The sequence below is a fragment of the Protopterus annectens genome, chromosome 4.part1 (genome assembly GCF_019279795.1).
Source record: "Protopterus annectens isolate FY-2018-M chromosome 4.part1, PAN1.0, whole genome shotgun sequence".
Classification (NCBI taxonomy): Eukaryota; Metazoa; Chordata; order Ceratodontiformes; family Protopteridae; genus Protopterus; species Protopterus annectens.
Window position 1 is genome coordinate 587186691 of NC_056734.1, and position 27299 is coordinate 587213989.

Sequence of the window (27299 nt, forward strand, 5' to 3'; positions counted from 1 at the left end):
CCCACAGAGTCAAGGATGATAAAGGGAGTCCCCATTATCCATTTAGACAGTCTGGTGAGTGGGGGCAACCAGACTCCAAGAATATCTAAGTGTCTGAATGTTCTGTGATATATGTTATGTCTTACTTTCGAAATATAATTACTTGTTAGGTACATTTTTTACTGATACACAAGAATAATGTCTGTGTCCTGGCATTATTGGGTGCATGCACAGATAAAAATCAGTGATGTTTTTTACACACACACACACACACACACACACACACACACCCAAACACACACACACTAACATGCATAAGCCACAGCAGTACTAGTTATGTACTTATTTCAGCAAACAGCAATGCTTTGTGCAACATTGGTACTGCCACACCAGATTAGTCATTGCTGTTTAGTAGTCGTCAAACAGCAGAAGCGGTAAGATTTATCTCATTGAGGAGTAATGCATACTTGTTACTGTCCCTACTTTCACAGACCTTCCCTGATTTTGTTCATACTTTTGCTTTATCCTTCGTAAAAAGTCTGATTTGCTGGTAAATCATTCAGTATTACAGTCAATCAATCTAGACATCTGAGTTTTATACTTACTGTCCAAAAATAGATGTTGATGCAAAATATGTTATTCTAGTAACCTTTTAAGTGAATTAGAGAAATATTTAAACATATTTCTGATTCTGAGCATTTATTCTATTATTTTTGGGATTGTACTGAATTCTTAAGCAAAGAAATTGAGTTATAGTATCTGGTGTTCTGGTATTAGTTATAAAATTACCTGAAAGAGAAACTATCCCCAATGATGGGAAGCATCAGCTCTTCTTAAAATCCAATGTTTGCACTGAGGTAAGTCACTCTGGGCTGCTGATTCCTCTAGTGCTTATATTGTTCATGTTCACTATCATCTTCATCCTAACAGGGTTATATCACAGCCCTGTTCATGTTAAAGAGCATAATTAGGAAATTAATGCATTTTTCATTCCTCATTTTTCCCCAATCAGCAGCAGCTTTTGTGGGGCTCTCACACAGACAAAGATGATTAAGGGGGCCCCCTGCAACCATGGTTTTGCAGGGACTAAAAGCTGGCTATGTAGTTAGTTTTACTGGAGAAAATGTCCAAAAGCAGGGTTTAACTAAGCCAGGAGCACTATGTCAGTAGTAAAATATTTAATGGCATTCTGATGCCTGTTACTTGACAAAACACTGTTACTACAACCAGCAATATCTTTGAATTTTAAAGGAAATATAAATAAGAGTTATTACCCTTATAGTTTATTAAGTATGCAAGACTGCTGCACTAGCTTTTGTTGGTTTTACAGATGTGACAAAATATCAGGATAAGAAAACTTGCTGTGGTTGGGGGCTCCCAGGGAACAGGGGGCCCCCAGCGACCGCAGGGTTCACTGGTGCCTAAAACCGGCTATGACGACATGGCATTTTATTTATTAAATAAATTCCAGAACACTGTAGATGTATTTCATATTGTACAAATATATAATGTTAATAAAAAACAAAGACCTTGTAAAAATAATAAAGTTTGATTTGTCTATACAGATTTGTATTACAGAATAATAATGTGTGACATGTATTAAAAATCTTTACTCGAATATATATATATATATATATATATATATATATGTATATATATATATATATGTATATATATATATATATATATATATATATATATATATATATATATGTACACCAAAATTTGCAGTTGCTTATACCTTTCTAAAACCTCAGCATTTTGATAGTTATAGTGCATTACTGGTATTTCAGCAACCTCAGAATTATAGAAAACAACGTGGAAATATAGATGTCATCTGCAAATGTATTTCAATGCAAGCTGTCATTAAATAATTTTACTATAACTTTCAGATCTAAAGACATCCTGTCTATGCATATAAACTCATCAAACACTATAATGCATCTATGTAAAAAAAAAAAAAAATCTCCGTTTCACAGGCCAGTGCTGCTATTACATTTAAAGATGCTCTTTTGGGAAATAAGCATGCCTCGCTATATTTTTACTTACATGATTAAATATCTCTATGGTATAAAGCAAAGATACCGGCATAAGCACAAATTATTCATTCTGCAGCTATGCAACAACACATATTCAGAGAAGCAGTTTACTAATTGCCTTCATGTTTCATCCATTTTAAAACAGCAGCTAATTTTACAATGCAGGCTGAAAAGAATTAGTTGAATAAGCTTTGCAACATGAAGTTGTTACAGACTGCAATTTATTTTAGAAAGCTAAAAATGTTCAGGAGGGAAATTCTGCAAACAATTTTGTTATATTTGGGACCATGGTAATGACCTTTTACATATGAACCTTGATATGCTCTTAGGGGAAAATCATTACAGACTGAAGCTAGTGGCAATATTTTAATAATTACAGACAACTGAGATTCGGACTGCATACCCTTCAAAATTCCATGCCAATAGAAAAACTCTTCTATCAGCTTTCTAGGTTTGTAGAAGAAGTATTTATAATTGTCCCTAACTGGGTCCTTTGTCCCACTTTTATTTATGACTTTGTCCAGATTTCTCGCTGTAAGGGATTGAAATGTATGCAGAGGATTAAGCAGGGTATGTCTCCCTTTATTATTTTGCCTTGTGCTTTGGAAACAGCAGTTGCAGTACCTCAACAGGTACTAGATTTGCCCTGCATGCATTTGGCATAGTCTGTATTTCCCCACAAGGTAAACCGAATTGTGATTTCATAGGGCAACATGAGAGATGTGTGACAATCTTTACAGTTTTACTTAGGGCCTTGTCCCAATTTCTTCCTCTAAGATGTTGACAGGGAGGGTTCACAGTGGTTGTACTAATCTAACAGGAGATAAGGAGGTGCCGGATTATACATTTAGCATTTGAGGATTGGAATACCCTTTGGTTTATTAAGATAGAGTGGGCCTAGGATCAGGAAAGGCTACATTAAGTGTATAGCACATTGAGGCAATGGACAACACAAGCATAACTTCTATCTAATTCCTGTGAATGCAAAACCTGTTATTCTGTACATTCCTTCCCGGGTTGGCAGGATAGCTTGTCCATGAAGATGTCTTTGAATGTGCGTTATGTATTTTAGATAACATGCATGTCCTTTTCCTTGCAGATGGGAGTTTTGGAATGCTGCTGCTATAATTTGGAATAGATGGTGGTGTGATGAGTACCAGTTGTGTGCTACACAGTGAGTTCGCAGATGACGGAAGCAGTGGCGAGCAAAGATGCTACACATGGGGAGCTCAAGGTGGCAACATTTATTGACTGAAATTGCTGAAGGGCAGAAGGCATCATGCAGTGGCTTGAAAGTAGATCTGAAAGGTAATGTTTTTGATAGGTCAGATGCTTTGCCACCAGAATGGGGCTCAAAGTGGGTCTGAGTGATCACCTTATTAAGACATATTAGAGCTCTGTGTTCAATAAGTGGGAGCTGATTATTGCATTGGTATAGTGGGCAAGTAAGGAAGAGGTAGTAGTGGGGAAAGGGGGTAATGGGTGGGGATGGTTAGGGGGAGTGAGGGATCCCACGGGATGAATAGTCACGACATTCATAGGAGCGCAGGGCTTATTAGGCTAAACCCTTATGGCTCTTGCAAGCCAGTGAAGCTCAACCCTTGCTTTCTTAAGAACCTTGAGGTGGTTGTATTTACTCATTCAGTGGTTGAACCATATTTAGGGGAGGACCAATGAGGTGTTTGATAGGATTCTGGAGTTTGTTACTAACGTACTAACGGGTGGTGTCTTTGGGGTGACAAATTTGTCACTTGAGTAGGTATTGTTAATGTTACATAACAGCTTAAGGTTTTACAGAATGCCACAAGGATCATTTCACTTGGAGTTTGGGTCAATTTTGTGAGTAGAGTTTTAAGAAGCATGGTAGGCAGGCAGTTGGTGGGGTAGTTTTAAAACTGGGTGCGTTGTTTCAGGGGAGTTAGGAGGTTTAAAGGAAGCTCGGTTGCAGGATAAGGCTGCGGTAGGACAGGTCTTAATTGCCTACAAGTGATATAGGTAATATAAGGATAGAGCTCTCCATGGGAAGACCAGGGCCAAACAGGGGTTAAGAATGGTTTGGTAATGAGTGAATTGGGGGTGTTTATGGCTGGGTATGTAGAGTATTTCATTTCTGAGCATAGGTGGGTTTTCAGGAACTAGGTCAAGGGGTGCTGGTTTTCAGTCAGCTAAGGTAGGACATTAAAGTTGGAGTTAGACTGTTCCCTACGGTAATGCAGTTGTTGCACATATGGAGGTGGGTACTGGGTGGGCTAAGGTGATATGCTATGGTTAACAGAGTCTTGGGTGTGAGACTTGCTACTAGTTTGACTGGGGGTCATCTTGAGTTCAAGGGGTTATAGTTTGTGGTTTTGTTGTGGTTATAGGCTGTCAATACATTCAGGTTGAGCCATGATTTCATCTTTGACAGCAGCAGGCTAAAAGGGTATGTGTTCTCTTGGTGTGGACGTTCCAGTGTTACAACGGGGTCATGGTAATCCTACTTTATTTAGTTTCATTAGTGTGTGTTTCAGTAATGGCATGGCAAAAGGGTTTATGATGGGATTCTAAGGTGCTTTACAGATGATGGGTACACCAAATGATGTTTGGCTTGACCTTTCCCTTTATGGGAAGTGTATTGCATAATTTTGGATAGAAGGGAGGGGGAACAGCCTGGTCAGGCTGGTTGGCGGAGAAGAGGGATAGGCTTGCGCTCTTCTGTTCCCCCTCTGATGTCTGGATGTTTATTTCAAGGATCTGGGGAAAGGAAATCAGTAGTTGGAGGAAACTTGCTGAATAGATAAGCAAGTGGAGGTAAGGATGGTGCTTATTTGGTGGATGGTAATTCAAGGAATGGTGTATGAAGTGAGTTGGGACGCTGCTTCATAGGTCAACGTAAGGGAGCAGAGGTATGGACCCTGCTTGTTGGGCAGGGTGAGTAGGTACACTGCCCTGATTAACATTGTAATGAATGGTGTATGAAGTGAGATGGAACACTGCTTCATAAGTAAAGTAAGCGAGCAGAGGTATGGATGCTGCTTACTGGGGCAGGGTGAGTAGGTACGCTGCCCTGATTAATATTACAAGGATGTTATGCTGTATTTAGAATCAATTATATCATGAATAGTTGTAATTAATAAAGTTGGTGATCAAAGCTATGTTATGGAAATTTAATAAAGGTCGTCAAATGTCATTTGGTGTGATTTGTGTTATTGAAGGGGACCGGGACAGTAAGACACTGATGTAATCCCTTCAAGTGTATTCTTCATGACACATCAGATATGCCTGTGGCATCAATGGTTGATACATCTCTCTCTCTGAGATCTGCCCTTGGCACAAATTTAAGCCTGGCAAGATGTAAATGCTAAGTATGTCAGTGTATGCTCACAGGTATTATTTCCCCAGTAATAATGGTTTGTATTGCATAACTTCATAGAAACATTTATGTATTCATGTATTTTTTTTGGTTCACATTCTAGGATTTTATAGGCAATAAGGGCTTCATTTCTTAATGTATGCCATGCTGAAAAATTATCACAAAGTGTGACTGGGACTGTGTTTTGATAAATGTTAGTTTTTTTGTGTCGGGTTCTTGTTGTTATTGTAGTCTTTGCTGCACTTCCTTGCCAGCATGCCCAATATAATGCTGTTGTAGATAAGCTCTGTTTATCGCAAAGCATAGAAAGTAATCAATATTTTGAGAAAGCTCTCATTATGTGTTTTTCTTTGTCAAATTCAACAGCAACAGCCTATGGATGGTGGGCTTTGCCAACATCTGCACAATTGAGTGATTGATCTACAAGTGGAGGATGACAGCATTTGTCACCAGCCAGTGTATATTTGGTGTATGTGCAATGTAAATCTTTAACAGGTCACTTAGTAACACACATTAATGTTTCACTTGGGTGTGATATATGTTACTGTAATGTCATGCATGTCTCACTGGTGTTTTTAACAAGGCTCAGTTCAGGGCTAAATATCAATTACAGTATATTGCATTTACATCTGTACTTTGAAACACAGTTATGTCAACATGTATAGTGTAGCACTTGCAGCAGGAAGGACACACATAACATCATCAATTACAATGACAGAAATGTATCATACTCACATAAATGTAGCCCGACATTTGCCCATTTGCTGATGTATTAATGACTTAATGCAGACGCAGACTTTTATTTTGCCCAAGACTTGTCTGGGCTACCTATCCATTTGTAATATACACATTAAGACATTATATGCCCACTGACACAAATCATGATATTCAGAAACACAACCTATTTGTTAGGGGACTGACCACACTTGGTTGTACCTTGATTTCTGTCATGTTTGCATATGTCACATTATCATGCCTCATTTTTCATGCACATATGTCACATCTGCTATAGTTAGAGAAATGGCAGCATGTATATCAGATCATTATTTTGTTTATATTCTTGTCATTGTGACACATCTGTATATGTGTCATGTCCTGTATTTTGCTACATACATGCACAAAATGCATGAATAGTCACAAACATCTTGTAATTCTTGACATACATTTTGCTAAAAGCATTGTTGTTTTCATCATTTATTACTATTATTGGAATGATTGCATATGTGTCCTTGGTTCGTTTCCATATGTCCACATCATCACAGGTGTGCACTCTGACTTCATCATCATCTGTATTGTTTCCTACATACACTGAAAGCAATGGAAGACTTAACAATTCTTTAAACTGTACGTATGTTATGAAGCCAATCATGTGGATGCCATTAATAAGCTTTGATCTGCATAAACTGTAGCAAGTGCCTGTTACAAATGTAGGAAGTAGTTTGCTACAGCTAAGGAAAAGATCAGAGCTTTTTTCTTTGTTTTCTTTTTTTCTCAGCTGAGAAAGGAGGTAGGATTAGTGTGTGTGTGTGTGTGTGTGTGTGTGTGTGTGTGTGTGTGTGTGTGTGTGTGTGTGTGAGTGTGTGTGTGTGTGTGTGTGTGTGTGTGTGTGTGTGTGTGTGTGTGTGTGTGCGTGTGTGCGTGTGTGAGTGTGTGTGTGTGTGTGTGTGTGTGTGTGCGTGTGTGTGTGTGTGTGTGTGTGTGTGTGGGGGGGTGTGCAGAAATGGGACCTGTTTGACTGCTGCACCAGGTACCAAATCATGGAATTTTTTCTTAAATTGCTTCTGTCCTGTGAAGGGGTTGGGGGTGGAATGCAGAGGCAGGATTTGTCAGCTGATTGGCTCATGCATTTCAGAAGTACCAGCCAGGCACCAGATCGCAGAACTTTTCTTTTTTTTTTTTTTTTTTTGCTCATCAATTTTGTTAAGGATCACCAGATCAGGGAATGGTTCTTGGCACTGGATGAGCCAGCTACTCCTCTGTTACTTGTATATATGAAAATATATTTAATTACTGATGTTAGTGCACTAATCTAATTATATCATTACATTATACGGCACAGTGGTGCAGGGGTAGTGTTGTCACCTTACAGCAAAAGATTCTCCAGTTCAATTCTCGGCTGGGTCCCTTCTGTGCAGTGTCTGCATGTTCTCCCTGCATTCATGTGGGTTTCCTCTGGGTGCTCTGGTTTCCCCTCACATTACAAAGACATTCGTTTGGAGTGTTTCTCCCTAGGCTTCTGCTGAAAATTGGCCATTCCAAGTTGGACTTTCCTGGTTAACAAATAAATAAAATATCTAAGTACACTTTCCTTGTTTAGCTTCACCTGCCTCTTAATTATTTTATTCAAGTTACCCTTGTCTTGTATTGTGCCATCCACATGTGCTCACTTACTGGGTTTGTGTGTATGAACAACCTGTTGTTTAAATTGTATGCTCAAGCCTCCATGCACCTTTTTGTGGTTGAGAACAGTTGTTGTGTCCATGAACAGGTGCTGCTAAATGTGTAGATCTACTTAGCGGCTTGCATATTCAGTAAGGTAAGATGCTTATCATGCTAACACTGGCAAAATGTGTAGGCATAGTGCAAAGTGTAAACACGTTAGTGAATCCCTGGGATAGTCTGTCATTACTAATCTTACTGCTGTAAAAAGTTTTGCATAATTTCTTGGTTTTGACTACCTCGTAGCTTTCTCAGCTGTGGAACTCTAGCATAGCGGTCCAAAAAACACCAGTAATATAAATTATTTTATGTTGATGCAGAAATTATACTAATTTATTTATTTAGTGTTTGTTAACCAGGTAGGCACATGGACTATATTGCACCATGATCTGAGCCAAAACAGCAGCAACTATATTGCAACAATGGGGCAAACACACAGTTAGTAAATAAAACATTACAGTAAATAGAGAGAAATAAAGAGCTATAATAAATCAAACTGATAGACGAGAAGAGTGGCAATAGATCGCATAACTTAATGCGTGAGCTATAAGGTATTGATATTACTTGCTACTGTCCAGTCATGAATTTTAACTGTAAAACAGTTCAAAAGTTTAATCAAATATTTAAAAAAATATATTTCAGAATAAATTGTCTTACCTTTTCAACCTCTGGAGTTAGACAAACGGTTTGCACCAATCCGATCTAGTGGTACTCCAAAACGTCTCTTGGGAAGATCTACTACTTTTCTAGAAGAAAAGGTATTTACCATTGTCAAATAATGCTGTTTTGTATTGGAGTTATAACACACAATATGACATCACAGGGAAAGAGGAAAAAGAAAATATGAAGTGGAAGAAGTTATTAACTTTATGTGTGATGAGGGAGAGAATATTGTCTCTGCTGGTAATGGCGAGCAACTGCTTGTTTATGAGCTATATAAAGTTTGGAAGTAACAAGTGGTATTTTGTTAAAATGCCACATAACATCTGAAGAGGTAGCACTCGGCTTTTGCCTCACTGAGATGCCTAGGGCAACTGATAGGCTTTACTCTTTCTGAAGCAAATGTATCAACATCCACATGCTCTTAAATACTCAAAGTGTTACTCATGAAGTCGTCTATGAATACATGTTATGTGATCCATCACTATCATTGTAGAGACAGTGCTTTAGTCTCAGCAAAGGTTCATTAAGGAGTTAAATAAAATATTCTATTTGCAGTGTCAACTTCTGCAATAAGTTGTCTTACCTGACATGCTACTTAATGTAGCATTGCAAAACACATATGCCAGCTGGCCATGAAATACAGCAGTCCACACTATTTATTGACTAACATATATTTCATACCAAATAGCATGGGGTATTATGGGAAAGCCCATACATTTTACCATAAGAATATTTATTTATAAAACTAAGAGGATGATTTTGCATGCTGTTTTATAATGTGCCATTGAGGAACTCCATTTTTCAGTGTTTTTATTTTGATGACATTGTAACATTTAAAGAAAGACATTCACTTTGCATGACACTTTGAAATTTCCTAAAGCTTGCTGCACTGAATGTACCTTACTACACATGGTATGCACTTTCCTGGATGATTGTTTCCCAACTGTATCAGTTTGCACTTCGGGCCATTGAATTTAAACATCCAAAAACAAATTCAAATGGATCAAGTGCCTGCTTATTTGTCATATCTGTTTTATCAAACAAAAACTACTATAATGCAGAAAACTGGGTTGTATGCACAGATTTTTAATTCTTTTTGCAGTGCTGTTTGCGACATTATAAGAATGACTGAAACTAATATCAAGGGAATAATATAACAGGGCGAAAGTAAATTTTACTCTGAGCATTAATTTTGCATATAAACCTTCTGTTCCTATACTGATTAAAACTGACCAGACATCCTCCAAGGAAGAATTACTCTAGTTAAGCACATATTCTAAGAAAGTCAGTTAAAATTCTGATAAGACTGTTAGAAAGCATGTATAAATGATAACCACAAAAATATATTTGTCAGTGTGTTTCTTTTAAGTTTTAAGAAAAAAACTTGTCTGTACAGAAGTGGTATTATTCTAAAGCAAATGTAATTTTTATAGCAGAAATGTGACAGAATGAGTGATGTTTACAATATGTATTTCAGTAAAACACACAGAAAGCTGTATTAAATGGAATCAAGTTGAACTTTTTTTCCATAAATAGAACTGGGGTTGTTGCTGACAGTAAATCTTTCAGCATGAAAAATTCAAACAGTATAGAATATTCAACTATTTTCAATGAAAATGCAGCAGAGCTCTTGAAGAAGGAAACTGGCTCATCAAATGTAAACACATTTGCAGTGCATAAAGTTTAATATTCCTTGCAATGTTATTCCAGGTCAAATAATGCAGTTCCTTAGTTGGACTTCCCACATAGGGATATGTGACTGCTAAGACTGAAAATCTTATACTTTAAAACTGAAGGCAAGAAATACTGTTTAGAACTTGTTTAAGTATGAGAGAGTGAGAGAAGGAGAAAGGGAGAAAGAAAAACTGTTAGAAACCTAGTTATTACCATGCATGTGGACTGAGCAGAAGAAAATTGCATTCCCAAATCTGAACAAAAGCTGGGATAAACTATGCATCTGTTGTTTGGACTTTTATGTAAGAGGTAGTTAAAGGACATCATACGTTGTTAGTTAGAATTCTTCTTTAAAACGTTTATCTCTTCAAATCCATTTATTTGATATTTCTTTGTGTAAACGCACAGCTGTTTGCTTATATAATTTTAAAAAATGCATTGCCTAATTATATTTATTGCAATTAAAATATTTTACTATTCAGTTTTAAATAGTTATGGATGATGATTTATTTATTAGCATAAATATATGTGTGCTGCCTGTCAGTATAAACTGTGTGCCTCTACCTTTTGAAGTGTTATTGCTCAAGCTCTTGTTATCCTACAGATATTGAATGGTTTCTGTATTTTAAAGGGTCAATACCAATTTTGTCCTTGGTGTGCCAGAGTGATCAAGCTGTTGACAGAGCTACCATAAAGGTAAGAATGGGTATGTCGGCACAATAGAGATATCATTAACCCCTTCTGGAAAATACTGTAAGCATATGTTTACAAACTAATCTAGACACATTTCAATTATTGTTGGCTATATTTCAGTAGTAGTGAGCTCAGTCTAAGCTGAATAAAATCTTGGGGTGCCAGTTATTATAAATATGATGTGCTGAAGATTGCTTATTTGTGAGTGGCAGGTACTCACTGTACTCAAGGCAGCAAGGCATATTTATCATTATGTTTTCTTATTGTCAGTGGCCCCTCTCATATTGTTTGGTGTTATATGGCTCAAGTGGTGAGACTATAGCCCTCAGTCTATCACTTACAGCTGGTTGCAATGAGTACAGATCTATAAAGTTGTTTATTTCTGTATCAAACATATACTATATTTATATGAAAAACACACGAGATAATACAGAAATGAAACCTGTTAACATTTTTGCAGCATAGTGATCATGTCTCTTTCTTAGTGTAGCTAATGATAGAAATGCAAGTGGTATTCAACCTCTTATGTTGGGGAAAAAAGGATGCCGATCATTCTAGAATGGTCACACGCAGAGACAGTTGCAAAGCAGGAAATTACTTTAGACATAAAAGAATTTACAAGAAGCAATAACAGAACTGAATCCAAATTCTTCTAAGGCATTTATGTGCAGCAAACAGAGAATAGTATTAAGACATGTACAAATCAAAAATATTTCATGAGTATATTTTACAAAATGAAAATACAGGTCTTAAAATGTTACTCTTCTTTTATAGTGTAAAGATTAAAGCTCAACACAAGACAGTGGAAGATTACTAGAAGAATTGGTACTTTTCCATTAATGGGGCAACAGGTTGTTTGGCCGTGCTTTTAATGTTCTCTTAATTGTGGGAGTGTCATTTATTGTGTGAGATGTCAGTACTTACTCACCACTAACAGTTCGGCATTTTTCACACTGAAGTACTGATTACTCCCCCGTTGTAGGTCTGTAGTTCTGAACACAGGTGATACTCATAATATTAGCTGGTAAACCAACTTCCTGCCATCCGCATTGATCCATAACACATTGTAGCTGATAACTTCATTACTAGAATGTGAATAGCTCACAACCAGTCAGTAACCAACCCAGAAATAATAACGGACACTTTTAAAAGTAGTACTAACTAGAGACATTGACAGAATTAGACAAATGTGAATTCATGTAAGTTGTTTGAAGTTAATTGGGTCTATTAACTCCTACCTGCTGTAATTTATTAAGTGTAAATCAACATATTTTCTCCAAAAGGCACGGATTCTATGTAGGATTAAGAGGGACAGAGCTGAATTTTGAGTAGAAATCAGGACAGATGAGAGGCATGCATACTGTACTGAAATAAAATAGAGACAGAGAATGTTTTTCATTCATATTGCCATGATTCTAACAATAGTTAGACTTTCTCTTCATATGTGTGTGTGCATAACTTGATTTTACCCCTCTTTTTTGTGCCTTGTTTGTAAAATAAAATCTATTAAAGGAAACTGAATCTGAAATATAAACATATAGTCGTAAAATCAATTATTTTAAAGTAAACCACACATGAAATATAAACTTGCAGTCATAAAACAATTTGAGAGCCTCGGCCCCATAGTAGCATCGGTTTCATGGCATTTATAGTGCTTGTCAAAATAAAAAGCCGTTACTGCGCTGTACAGAAAATGTCCTGTAACGTGAGTTTTTGGTAACTTTACCATGGGGTAAGCAGTACCGACATCTCACACAATGAATAGCACTCGAACAACGAACACAACATTAAAACTACAGCCCAAAAAATAGTTGCCCCATTAACGGAAAAGTAACTTGTTTTTGTTGTCCCATTAACAGAAAAGTACCGAAGAATTACATGAACTAGAGTCAAGTTTCAGAAAAAGACTCATGACTGTTCCAGTTTTTGTAAGAAGTGGGATGGTGTCATATTGAGTAATGGTAATCTGTGTATTTTATTAATTTAATTTTCAAATCAGAGTGAATTAACGAATCCTGGTTCTGCTGCCATGTCTGCTGTCTAGTGTCATACTACTAATGCCTTATCTCTGTAACATGGCCCTTACATGAATATCCTGATTAGTAAAATCATGAATAAACAGATATGCAAATTAGCCTGTTGTAATGTTGTCCAGAATGACAAGTGAACAAACCAAGAGTGTCTATAAGCAATATATTTACTACTACTTTTATATATTTATTTTTATTTTTAACTGGATAATTGTGTCTGTCTGAGATTCCATTTCAGCCATGTCTACATCCTTAGGCAGACAGCACAACGATATAAAATAAGGTAACATCCCCATGAAAAAAAGAAGTGGAAGCAACAGTAGTTAGCATTAAACTTGGCAATTTAATATATGTGAAAATTTTAAAGTTATTGCTGTTGTTTTCATGCATAAGATTTACTTATTGTAATAATTTACTCGCAGGAAGGGACTTACTCTGAAAACCAACAGTTAAAGACCATATGTGAGCAAGAGGTAAATATAAATTGGTGATCATTAAATTTAAGAAGTATAGTAACTACTTACATACAAAATGAAAATCCTCACCTCTGTTTGTTCTTGTTATCTAGAGACTTGGCCGAAATCTTATCGATAGGAGTTCCAAACCCATTAAAGCTCCTTTTCCTCTTCATCTCAATTGCATCATTTTCCAGAGATGCAAGTTCATCCAGCAGAAGTAATTTGTCTCTGTAGTCAATGACTGATTTTTCATTTGGTGTCATCATCTGAGACATGGTATCAGTAGCCATGTATGAGTCAAATGACTGTGAAAAAAGATATTGCAAGCTGACACTTAAAGTATATTCTTTAAAGCCATATAGAAATAAATAAGTAATAAATAAATGCTTATATCTGCAACTAATTTATTTATGTTCTGATGCTTATCCTGGTATGTAAAAGTCATATGGTATGGAGCAAGTCCTAGATGGAATGTCAGCCTATAGCAGAAAACACACACACACACACACACACACACACACACACACACACACACACACACACACACACACACACACACACACACACACACACACACACACACACACACACACACACACACACACACACACACACACACGCACGCACGCATGCACGCACACACATACAACCAATTCACTTGTCATGTCATGTTGGTAATATGAACACACAAGGAGCTTTCCTCCCTAGGACTGCAGTGTAAATGGCTTATACTGAGATAAACTTCATATTAAATAAGTAAATAAGGACCAGCAATATGTTTCCATGCTTAAGGAGTTATAAGGTTCATAAAAATCTTACCTTCTATTTGCTAATAATAGACCAGCATATTAATTTTAAATTGGAATTCAAGGCATTAAAAATCTTCATGCTGGCAAAGTGGTGAATGCCAGTGATCGACATGGAATTACACTGAATAGCAGAAATAGTGAAACGTGTAACTGTGCAGTTGCCAAACATATTGTAGTGCTCACCATCAGCACGGTAAGGCAATGTATACAATGAGCAGTTAAGTACAGTGTGGTACACCATAGGGAGTTTGTATAACAATGAAAGATGTACAAATGCGTGAAAGTCAGGTACACTGCTTACAATAAATAACTGTGATTATGTCTGGAAACATTGACCAGTACAACAGTTGACTGTCACATATTCAGCCTAAAAACATTAACTGTGCAACGATTGAATGCATATACTATACAGGCACAATTGCCAATATGAGAAAAAAGCACCCTTGCAGATGTGATTTTAAACACCCACACACACACACGCACCCACACACACACACACACACCAACACATATATGCACACGCAAACACACGTGTGTGCACATAAAAATAATCAAAAAGAGGGCTTTGTCTCTACCCCCCCCCACACTCCTTACTTATATATACTAACGCCATGGTTAGAAAACCACCATAAAAGGGCAATCATTCCAACAATCAAGAGCCATTCTTACATGAAAATTGAGAAGTTAATTATTTGACCAAAAGTGATCCTTCACTTCATAACTGACTACTGAAATTTTCAATAAAATGTACTGTAAAAATAATTTCATACCCATACCTTGGACTATTATAAAGTAGATGTTATTGAAGAAGGATAACAGCAGAAAGACCCAGAAGGAACCCGTCAGACCTAAGTTTCAATAATGCTACTGAGAGCATAACACAGGACTGATTTAGTAAATCTAAGCATTTGATTACTGAGGTAACTTTTAAGCAAACTCAGCATGCAAAGTAAATGTCTAAAAGAAAACAGCTTGCCTCACATATTAAACAGGAACTTTTAAAATCACTGAAACCCTTTAGCAGTTAATTAGAACTTACACTTAATTTATCAGTTAGATAGAGCTAGGGCAGGGCAAAAGAGGTGGCTGCCCCTTGCTGAAGAAATCAGGGGACAGAATCACATGGCAATGGTGCAGCTCTGCGGTGGTGGCATTATTTTTTGAATCCATAAGGAAGCATGAATGGAAGCCAGTACTGTACTTGCATTCACTGCTAAAGAGTGGATGTGGTACTCATTATGTGCTAATTTAACTAGCAAGCTATTTGTTACTTTAACTTTGAGAAATACTTTTTTTCCTCCTCAACTTCGAACTGAGGAGGCTGCCAATTTGGGGAACTGTACAGGATGCAGGATGATCTAGCTGTCATTCTGGTCATAGTCAATATGCAGGCTAGTACATGTGAGATTTGTAACAATTCAGAAAGCAGTTTAACATCCCTGTTTGCATTAAGACTAAGCATAGAAAGGATTAATGCAGTACTGGTTCACTACCAAAAACCTAACCAAGCTAGAATTATCCCTGTGTGATACTTCAAACCTCCTATAACAGGTGCCCCTGGGATATATGCAAATGACTCCTTAAAGACATCAGTTGTTACAGCTATATGGCTTCTGAATATCCATGACTTTTTCCTTTTTAAGTTTTTATGGAGAGATTCAGACTAACAAAGCCAAATTCCACTAGCTGTAGACTTGCACATTTTGGCCTTCTTATGTCTTCATCAGCACACCATAAATGGACTGTTTGGCTATACTCTAGAAACACTGGGTCTTTAAACCCAGCTAATCTCCATAACCAGGTGTCTGCAAAATATCCAAACTAACAACTAAACTAAAAAGTAAAAAGGTTACACAGACAAACCAATTAGTAAAAAACTACAAGGAAAACCTACCCAAGCTTGTGTGACGTTTTTACTTAAAAATGAAAAAGTAAAAAGTCATAGACATTCAGAAGCAGTTTAGCTGAAACACTTGATGTTCTTAAGGGGTTATTGGAATATATCCCATGGGCCTCTATTACAGGAGGCTTAAAGTATTACATAGTGAAAACTCTTGTTTGTTTAGGATTTTCTTGCTGAGACAGCCAGACTTTTGTTTGTGCTGCTCACATATCATTTTTTGCTTGCACAGGAGGCAAGATCTGACACTTCATAAACTTTTTATCTAATCTTGTATGTTTTTATTTTATTCATTTATTTATTAATTTTCTTATATTCATATTAGTCTATTCATTGTTAGAAAGGGAGCTGGAGTCCATTACAACGTTAAATAGGTATAAAGTGTAGAACTAACACTGGCTGGGTTTCTTGTCAATAACAAAACACAAGAGAGTGCACACAGAGACAGACAGACAGAGACACACACACACACACACACACACACACACACACACACACACACACACACACACACACACACACACACACACACACACACACACACACACACACACACACACGCACACACGCACGCACACACGCACACACACACACACACACACACACACACACACACACACACACACACACACACACACACACGTGCACATGCACACACATATACAAACACACACACACTCTGGACAAATTGGGGGATCATCAATTCACCTAAATCATATCTTTGGGATGTATGAGGAAGACTCATTCAAAGAAATTCATTTTTAAATAAGGCAATAACAATATTCCCAGACTTATTTGTATTGGTCTTAAAGAATATGTACACTAGTTTGCTATAATGTTGTATGCAGTGATTTAAGGTTTCTGACTGTGGTACAGTAAGCTTTTATATTTGCCCTCTACTGGGATGTCTGTGGACCAGTGAACATTAGCATAGTATGCTAACTTGGGATTCTCTGCAGCGAGATCTCCCCTTTGTGGGAGTACCTGTGCAGCACTACTAGGGATAGGGATTGTGCCCGGAAGTGGTAACAGATGTCTAAATGATGGAGGATTCTGTTGCTGGTAGGTTTTTCTGTCATGCAAAGAAGTTTTTTTTTTTTTTTGGTTCTTTATTTAGTACTGCCATGTTGATCAGTTCTGGAAGCTAAGCAGGACATCAGCAGGTAAAGGGCGATTAATATATAGCAAGCAGTGCCACAAGTATATGGATGTGGTTTAAGGATATATAAGTTAACTACTTTGGGATTAGGTCATACACAGATGGAGTGATATTTGTAAATTGCATATGATCCTGGGTGAATCATTTGCATTTTTACAGTTGTACTCTATGTTTGGAGATATTTGCTTATATGATGGGATAAGCAAATGGTAGTGCCCATCAATATGTGCATGTTTTTTGGGAATTAACACTCACCTAGGGGGTGTTGTCAGGCCTCTACACCCCTGAAAGTGTGTTATTTCCTCAGTCTCACTCAATCTCTCACCCTGCAGGGCAATATTGCACTTAGAGAATGGGCAATCTGTTAAACTGTATTTTTTTAATTACTGTATACTTTTTATATTTTTATATGTAAAATAATTTCTCTGGCTAATGTTTTAAAACTTGCTCTAACATATGCAGTTGTTGTTAGAGGAATTATTTTACATCCAAAGTATTAATTACGTAAGTATTTAATGTCTACAACCCTCCCCACAAACACATGCATTCAGAAGTACAGAGAGGCTTACACACCTACATAGAAACATGCACACACACACACACACACACACACACACACACACACACACACACACACACACACACACACACACACACACACACACATTCAGAACGAGACAGATGCACACACATTTTACAGAGAAACATACACACACACACCCCATACAGAGAAGCATATACAGCACACACACACACACACACACACACACACACACACACACACACACACACACACACACACACACACACACACACACACACACACACACACATTCAGAAACACAGACAGATTCAGAAACACAGACAGATTCAAGCACATACATATCGAAACACACACATACACACACATGCCCAGCATTTACAGCCACTTTGTTGCATAAATTGTGAGAAAATGAATGAATGCAACTCCCCCTAACATACACCTTTACTGTCCCTGATTTTGTTACATAGTATTGCTCTGTCCCTCAAGGAATGATTGATTTTCTTTTAAATCAATGAAGATTAAAGTCAGTCAATAATGCCAGATATTAGAGTTTCATCTTTCTTATTGTTTAACAAATGCATGCTGATGGAGTGTCCGTTGCAGTTATCATTGCCTCTGTTTCTCAATCTCTCCATCACACACACACACACACACACACACACACACACACACACACACACACACACACACACACACACACACACACACACACACACACACACACACACACACACACACACACACACACACACACACACACACACACACACACACACATCAGCCTATAGGCCCAAGAAACTGGACAAAGCAAAAATAATAGAGTGACAAAAGGCCCAAATCAGGGATAGATTTTAAGCAGTGCTCTTATAATCATAGAAAGTTGCTGTAATAACTGGTTTTGTATTAGCATGCATTTTCTGACTTTAATCTTCTGTGATTGGTCAGTAAACCACACATTTTATGAGGAACAGGCCAAAAATATGAGGCAAAAATATGGACATTTAGTGAAAATCTGGACAGTTGAGCTGTATGATATAAGCATGCATGCACATACACACATACACATATTTATTTTATTTTTTCTATTTATTTATTTTTTAAATTGTATACTTGTTAAATAGCAAAGTACTGTTTAGTGAGTGTTAAAAAATGATGGCTGTTTATTTTTTATCTGTCTGAGCTTCATGGCAGCTTAATATGTTCTCTTGAAGCAGCATACTTGTATTTTAGTGGGGGTTACTTGTAAATTAACAACCTGCTTAAGAAAGTGCATTTTCAAATCAAGGTACAATGTACGTTACCCATTCTGTAAGGCATGATGTCTGACCTCTTTGTGTATGAGCTTTACAGAAGGCTTTAGTAAATGATTTTATGACCAACCATCCCTGCTCCAAGATGCACATTGTTTATAAGTAGCGGCTAAAATGAGAGACATTAAATATATCATATAAGCTATACAGAGGTATAAACATAAATATAGAAAATGCAAACTAATGCATGACCAAATGTGGTTTTGGTCTTCTACCTGTATTATAATAGTGCAAATAAACATCTGCATGTCTCATCAGGCTACTTGAAATTTAATTTTATAGTACATTTATATGGGATTAAATGCAAGACAGTCTGTGCTAGGATGAACAGTTGTGCAATCCGGCTAGTTCATTACAAAGGTGTAACTGACACATTTTGCATGTTATTACTACAAGGCATGGATTTAGTTTTGAAATCCCCATGAACAGCATAAATCATTGTCTTTAGACTTGATATAAAAAATGACTTGAATGGTTTGTTTTTGTACAATAATTGTACATGCGTTCGTTCTTATTAGTAAATGTTGCAATGTGTGCATGTATAATAAAATAACTACTGCAATACAAACACTTGTGCCAGGTTAGAAATAGTTGCTGTTAATAGATTGGAAGTTTGCACATTTATTAATACCACACATTAATAATTTTTCCTTTGCAGACTACAGACCTTGGCCACAGTAATGTTTGCCAGCAGAAAGGTAAGAGGGAATCTCACTGCACTGGATGGGTACATGCTCAACTTTTGCATCAAACTTCACATAGTTAATTATTTCAGAACATGGTAGCACATGCTGTTTTGAAGTGCTGTCATTCTTCTTCATCTCCATCTATTTCCTCCTCTTCTAGAGGTGTTACAACACTTCGTAATTCCTTGAAATGTTGTACTTTCTCTCCTGTCAACTTCCAGGTCTTCAGCCTGATCTCTGTTGACCTTAGAGCCTTCTCTGACCACTGCTTACATCTGATTATGGCAACCAGGGTTTATGCAGTAGGCTGACTGTTTCACTTGGGATGACTTTGCAATTACTGATTCTATCTCTGTGCCCTTTCTTTACTAGGAGGAAGTCTACCTGAATTGCATGTTGACTACTCTTGTATTTGATGTTATGACTGTCTCTCTTTTTGAGCCATGTGTTGGCTACTATCAAGCCATTTGCCAGACAGAAGTCTAATGGACTGTTGCCCCACAATGTGTACACTGTTGAGTGGCTATCCCTGCCTCAGTGTGCAGTCTGTGATCCATGTTCTCCTATCTTGTATATACTGCACACCACAGTATATGTCCAAAGATGTTGGTCTGTATAACTCTTCCTCCTATAGTGTACCACGTAGAATGTGTGCTGCTACCCACAGCTCCATTCTTTGGTGAGTACGAGATGGAAACACTCAGCATGTTTTCCAGAAGTGGGAAGAATGCCACTGGGAGAACATGCAAACTGCAAACAGGCACTGGCCCGAGGTCAGGATTGGACCTTGCATCTTGTGCATGGGAGGCGAAGAACTTAACCATTATGCCAAATGGCCTCTAATGTCCATTAAGTGTTTAAATAGCACTTCAATAAAATTAAATAAAAAGAGAATGAGAGATAATATTAATAAGTACACCAAAATACAAAGAAAGTGAACTCACATGATTGACTTGTCTACCAGCACCGTGAAGAAATCTTGAACTGTTGTTCCTTTGTAAGTTATCTAAAACAGTAAATTGTCTAAATCCTCCCAAAGTTATAAATATAAATTACACTTTTTGCACAAATGTAGTACCTCCAAATGTCAAATAAAAGTCTTTAGTCTTTCAGTAAAATAAACTGTAACAAAATGAGAAAAATGAGAAAAAAAAATAGAACACTGTTACTATACAAACGCAAACCAAAACTCAGATTTTAACACAAAACAGTCAATTCTATCAGGTGTCTAAAAAAAACCTTGCCATGGGTCCCTTTGGCAATGTAGCTATAATTGTTCTTACTCTCCAACAATTTGCAAAGCAATTAGCCTACTCTAGGGTTCACCAAAAGACTTAAAAGTTTTGATTTCTTCCATAATCTAGAGCTTTCAAATCTTCAACAAAAAATGTTTATACAGACTAAAACTGCCCTAAAATTAAACAAAGAAAAATAATGCTAGCCCAAAGTTAAAACCAAAAAAAAAAAAAAATCAGATTCAAACATAAAGCATTCTTTTATAGTAGACATCCGAAGGAAATTATGCGAAGTTGCTCTAAAATGCCAGTTAATAGTTCTGCTGAATAAAACTATACAAGGCTTGCAAAGAAAAACACTGCTGTCCATATTCGTAGCAATTTCATATTCATGCCATCTGCAACACATGCATGCACATGTGGTTTTCACCAAACAAAACGTGGGCTTATCTTACCTCTGGTGATTCCACTGCCAAGCAGGATGCTTCATTTAAGCAGTGCATGAGAATGACTCCGAGGAGACAATGTACACACACAAAGCGGCACCCCAGCATCTGAAAAGCAAACAGTTAATTTACACAACTATTTACAAGTTAAATGCCAGATAAACTGTATTATGCATAAACAATAAGGAAACCATGTGTGACAGTATTTGCACTTGGACATCATAGGTCAAGATGTGCATAATCTAAGCATGTTACTTACATTTTGCATATCTGCAAATGCTCTTCTGAGTATAAGGGTACTGTATTATACATGAATAATAGATAACTTACAGATCATTAACTGAGCAAGCCATATGAAGCAGTGGGCAAAAAGAGAAATGTAATACTGGGTAAATCCTCCTGGTCAGTTCCTAGGCCATCAAGATCAGGGTTCATTGTTAAGACTAGTCAATCAAAAGACAAATAAAACTGAGACTCATCATGCCCTTCTTTCAGCAGCAGTGGTTCCCTCATTATTAGAAATAATTATGTAGATAGTGTGATGCTGCAGCCCCTCACAGGAGGAATGAGATAAGATTCTACCCTCCCCACATGTGAAAAAGTGTGTGCTTACATGCATTAGTGCATTATATTGTGTGTGTGTGTGTGTGTGTGTGTGTGTGTGTGTGTGTGTGTGTGTGTGTGTGTGTGTGTGTTACTTCCATGCAATGACAGTGTAATGGGGTTGTCAATATTTGTGGTGTCTTGTATTTTGTCTAAAGGCTGGAAGGCTTTGGGTTCCATTCCCAGGCATCAACAGCATGATTAGCTGCAAGAGTTGGTAAGTAGGTAACCATACCAGTTAACAAGATGGCAACAAGTGCTAAGGCAAGACACAGATGCAGGATATCTCACATGCACTTACACTTATGAGATGTTGCAGCTACTTACTACTATGCATTGCACCTGAACATTATTCACTATTCTATGACAAGGTACATAACATGGCATACATATGGCATTTCTTAGCATGAAGAAACATTATAAAATGTATATGATGCTATTATGATTCAGCCATTGCTATCATGATATGTAACATGGTTGTTCCATGTAACTGATGTTTTTTTTCTAATAACTTTGCCATATCTGGAGAGTTTGCAGTCTCTATGAAATGAGGAAGTAGTCATGCCTAGCTCAGAGGACTAATCCAGTAGTTTGTCATAGTCTGGTGGACTGCCGTCATGAAGTCTAACAGAAGAAGAAGAATTAGTCGATACATGGTCTCCGTTGAGAATCATGCATGAATCACACTCTGGAATAATGTCAGCCTAGAGAATCAGCATCATTTCTTGGCTCAAACTCTCTCTAAATGATCATCCTCTTCTTTCAGCTGTTCCCGTTAGGGGTCGCCACAGTGGATCATCTGTTTCCATTTCTTCCTGTCCTCTGCATCTTGCTCTGTCACACCAACCACCTGCATGTCCTCTCTCACCACATCCATAAACCTTATCTTAGGCCTTCCTCTTTTCCTGTTACCTGGCAGCTTCATCCTTAGCATCTTTTTCCCAATATACTCAGCATCCCTCCTCAGCACATGTCCAAGCCAACGTAACCTTGCCTCTCTGGCTTTGTCTCCAAACCTACCAACCTGGGCTGACCCACTAATATACTTATTCCTAATCCTGTCCATCCTCGTCACACCCAGTGCAAATCTTAACAGCTTTAACTCTGCCACATTCAGCTCTAACTCCTGCCTTTTTGTCAATGCCACTGTCTCCAACCCATATAACATAACTGGTCTCACTACCCTCTTGTAGACCTTCCCTTTCACTCTTACTGGTGCTCATCTGTCACAAATCACCCCTGACACTCTTCTCCACCCAATCCATCCTGCCTGTACTCTCTTCGTCACCTCTCTTCCACACTCACCATTACTCTGAACTATTGATCCCAAGTATTTAAACTCATCCACCTTCACCACCTCTACTCCTTGCATCCTCACCATTCCTCTATCCTCCCTCTCATTCACACACACATATATTCTGTCTTAGTCCTGCTGACCTTCATTCCTCTTCTCTCTAGAGCATATCTCCATCTCTCCAGGGTCTCCTCCACCTGTTCCCTACTCTCACTACAGATCACAATGTCATCTGCAAACATCATAGTCCACGGGGACTCCTGTCTGATCTTGTCTGTCCACCTATTCATCACCATTGCAAATAAGAAAGGGCTCAGAGCTAATCCTTGATACAATCCCAACTCCACCTTAAACACATCCGTCACTCCCACCGCAGACCTCACCGCTGTCACACTACCCTCATACAAACTCTCTGTAAATGATAACATTTAAAAGTATATCATGCCACCGTGATCAGTAAAGTCCTGTTGTGCACATGTATTATATATTCTTTTGAAGGGGTAGGCCATGTCTTATTCAAACAGTGTTGAATATTATTCTGACATCCGTAACATTCTGTTACTTAATGTGGCTGCCATTTGGATTGTAGATATGAACTATTTCTCCTGAACTCAACATTAAAGAGAAACTGCCTAACATGCAATAGTTCGTTTTCTGTTTCTGCTGTACAGCTTGCCAGTTGCTTGAACATTTGGCATTTATTCTGACTGAAGTAGAAGAGGAGATATTTGTAGATTTGCTCTTATTTTCCTCCAGATCCACAAATGAGAAGGTGGAAATCTTTTTAGTTAAAGCATAGTGATCCTGTACTTAAAAACAGTCCTGCTTTTTAATGATAAAACTGTACACTACAATGCAACACTTATTACCACTTAGGCAACTGTCAGTGCGACGGTTGTATTTCATCTGGTAATACATGTTCTCATAATATTTTTTAGCATTTAAGGAGCTTTCTTAATGTGACTGATGAAGGGAATAGCTCTATAAAGATGTGATGTATTCCAGATTCCCTTCTGTGAAAAAAAAATCTGAATTGCTGATTTGTAAACTAAAAACCATTGTCTATGATATGCATGTCAGGGATACAGTGTCAAGAAATAACTGGTGTCAATAGTGCCGTGGCAGATTGCAGTGAGATATCATTGAAACAGATAATCTTAGGACGCTTGGAACAGTACTCAACAGAAATAAGAGAGTAATACTTTTAAATGGGAGCAGGTCAAATGTTTGCATGAATGATCCCAAATCTTAAGGGAAATCACTAAATCTTTGGAGTTGCTTTTGTGATACATCCATACATATATATATATGTATTTGTGTGTGTTTTTTATTGATTTAACAATTACTTACCACCTGTTCAATATCTGGATATACCACAGTAAAACATCACATACCCTTTTTTTTTTCACTTCAAAATTCCTAAACATGATGTGTACATTTTCTCTAACATGACATTGCACAGCAGTGTTTTTACAGTCCATAACTCTCAATGACCAGATGTAGAAATCTAGGACAAAGTATTTGGTAATTAGGGCCATCTGTCAAAAATTAGGGTCTCTTAATTATCATACTAGTTGCATGCTTTTCTTTCGATAGCTCCTCCCGTTTCCAGTTGGTTTGACAGATATCACAGACAACTGACTGCAAAAAACAAAAAAAAACAGACAGAGCGATGTGATAAAAACATGCAATGTATGTATTATTTTTATCGCCTTTGTTAAAAGAATGAGCAGTAAGATTAGATTTCCTTTATTTTTTTGAACATATTCACTGCTAAGTATTAAAAGAAACACATGCTGGTGCGCATACTCCATCAATATGACTAACATCTGTCATGAAACGACTAGACCTTACTTAACAAATTTATACCTAGGCATTTATTTCACTGCAGTTAGATTGTCAGATTTATATAATTTGATGTAATAATCTCAAAAAAATTACTAGGCTCTATTAAGTTGTAAATGCTGTTAGCTCAAAATGCTTATTTAAAGGCACAGTATCATTTACTTTTACACTGACAGTAGTAATAATAGTACAATGCAGTTATCACAATAGTCCTTTTGCCTTGGAAGCATACAATACAGTTTTGTGGTTAGACTGTTGTATAGCCTAAAAGCACATTCTATAAAGTGAAGTATACACTCACAATGAGCCGTGATGGTGCAGATGTTACCACATGCACAGGGGTATTGTGAGGCATGAGACAGAAAGGCGAGTACCTTACAGTCCCTAGATATGTGGCAGTATCTGTGCCATCCATATCTCAAGCATTTTATAGCACTAATAAAATGGACAGCTGTATTTTCTTCAGTTTGAGTCTTCACTTTAGTAGTCTATGTTATGACAGTTATATGTTTTATAGTGCATTATAATGTCAAATATTTCTGCTGTCCATTGTAACAAACTGATTTTTTTTTGGTAATAACAACTTTTAACTATGTGGAATATTTAAATACATTTTCAGGACAGTCAATTTATGGACTATTCTGTCAAGCTGTTATATGCCTTTGTGGAATGCCATTTGTAAATATCATTTTTCTTTCATATTTATAAATGAAGTATTTGATCAGACCTGCAGAAATTTGATGCTCAGGATGTCAGATGGTTGTGATACATAGTAAGTATGTTGAAAATGTATGCTCAAAATGTTACATTTTGGCAGAGAGGTGGGCATTGTTGAAAATGTTTAAAAAAGACACTGGGCATTTTAACTATTTGCTGTACATGCTAGAACTTTTAATAATTTAGAATTTTGGTATTCAGATCTTGGGTGTTGTCATTTTACAGTTCCTTCTGTCTACCTGCTGTGTGCAATTTCAGTTCTGCAATGACATGTCAACTTCCTGAAAACTTACATTTCAAAAGAAAAAAAAAAATGCCCAAAAACCAGAAATGGGGAAATACTTTTTTCTTGTTGTTTTGTAGGAGGGCAAGCCCCCTGCACCTTCCAGTATGGGATAGATGCCCTGTACACCCACAGACATATATATATATATATATATATATATATATATATATATATATATATATATATATATATATATATATATCCACACTATGGTTACACCAACTCAAAGAAGGGAGAAATATCCCTAAAGATGTGGCTCACTGCCAGAGCACAATAAGAATTTGCACCGGCATTGACTTCCTGTGTAGAAAAGTATTCAACATTAATACTGGTCATCTTTTTTTTCTGCAGACTACTGACACTCAAGCCACCTCACCACGAGCATGCATAGGGAAGTTGTGCAATTTCATTTGAAAATGTCATTTCACAAAGGCTATCACAAATCGTATTTTGGATCTAAGTAGCACTAACACAATGTCATAGTTTAAGCGGTGATTTAGCTGTGTGCAAATGTATGTATATTTATTTATTTATTTATTTATATTTATCAGCTGGCAGAGAACACTGATCAACATGGTACTTTCTCACATTGTGCTCAGTCACACAGTAGGCAAATGGTTAGATGCCACCTTGAAAATCTCAGGTAATAGTGTTATGTTTGGGCAGAGGTTTGTTATTTAATTAATGAAGTATTTTGGATTCTCTTCATGCTATTTCTAACCACAAGGTTATTGTGTGTGTGTGTGTGTGTGGGGGGTTAAAGTTCAAACCATAAAAAATACATTGAAATATAGATTTAACTTTTGGTGAAGTAAAACTTTGGCAGAATATTTTTAGCTCTTTTAAAAAAGAAAGTAACCCCAAATTTTCTAAGTGTCCTGAGGACGAAATTCTTGAGTGCAACATTTGCCACAAGTAAAGCTGCTACATTCTGCCTGCTACACACTTTACAACACAAAATTCTTATAAATTATTTTATATTCGTGACATTACTTGTGACAGATAATGAGTGATATATTTAGTAGTGTGTAGATGTAATCTCAGTGGCATTGGATGTAATAAGATGCATAGTGCACTTTATAAACAGACTATCACATTTCTAGGTCAGTATTTACATTTATTGGTACTATCAGAGTGA

General features: G+C 37.1%; 1 protein-coding gene across 1 annotated transcript in view; it reads right to left on the reverse strand.

Moving 5' to 3' along the window:
* The window catches only part of OSTN (osteocrin), a 59814-nt gene that overhangs the window by 15359 nt on the left and 17156 nt on the right, over positions 1-27299 (reverse strand). The window contains exons 2-4 of the mRNA XM_044070919.1: positions 21426-21524; positions 13415-13632; positions 8467-8555 (exon numbers count right to left, since the gene is read on the reverse strand). Of these exons, the coding sequence (XP_043926854.1) occupies positions 8471-8555; positions 13415-13632; positions 21426-21524 (402 nt within the window). The 3' untranslated portion in view covers positions 8467-8470. The remainder of the gene's footprint in view (positions 1-8466; positions 8556-13414; positions 13633-21425; positions 21525-27299) is intronic.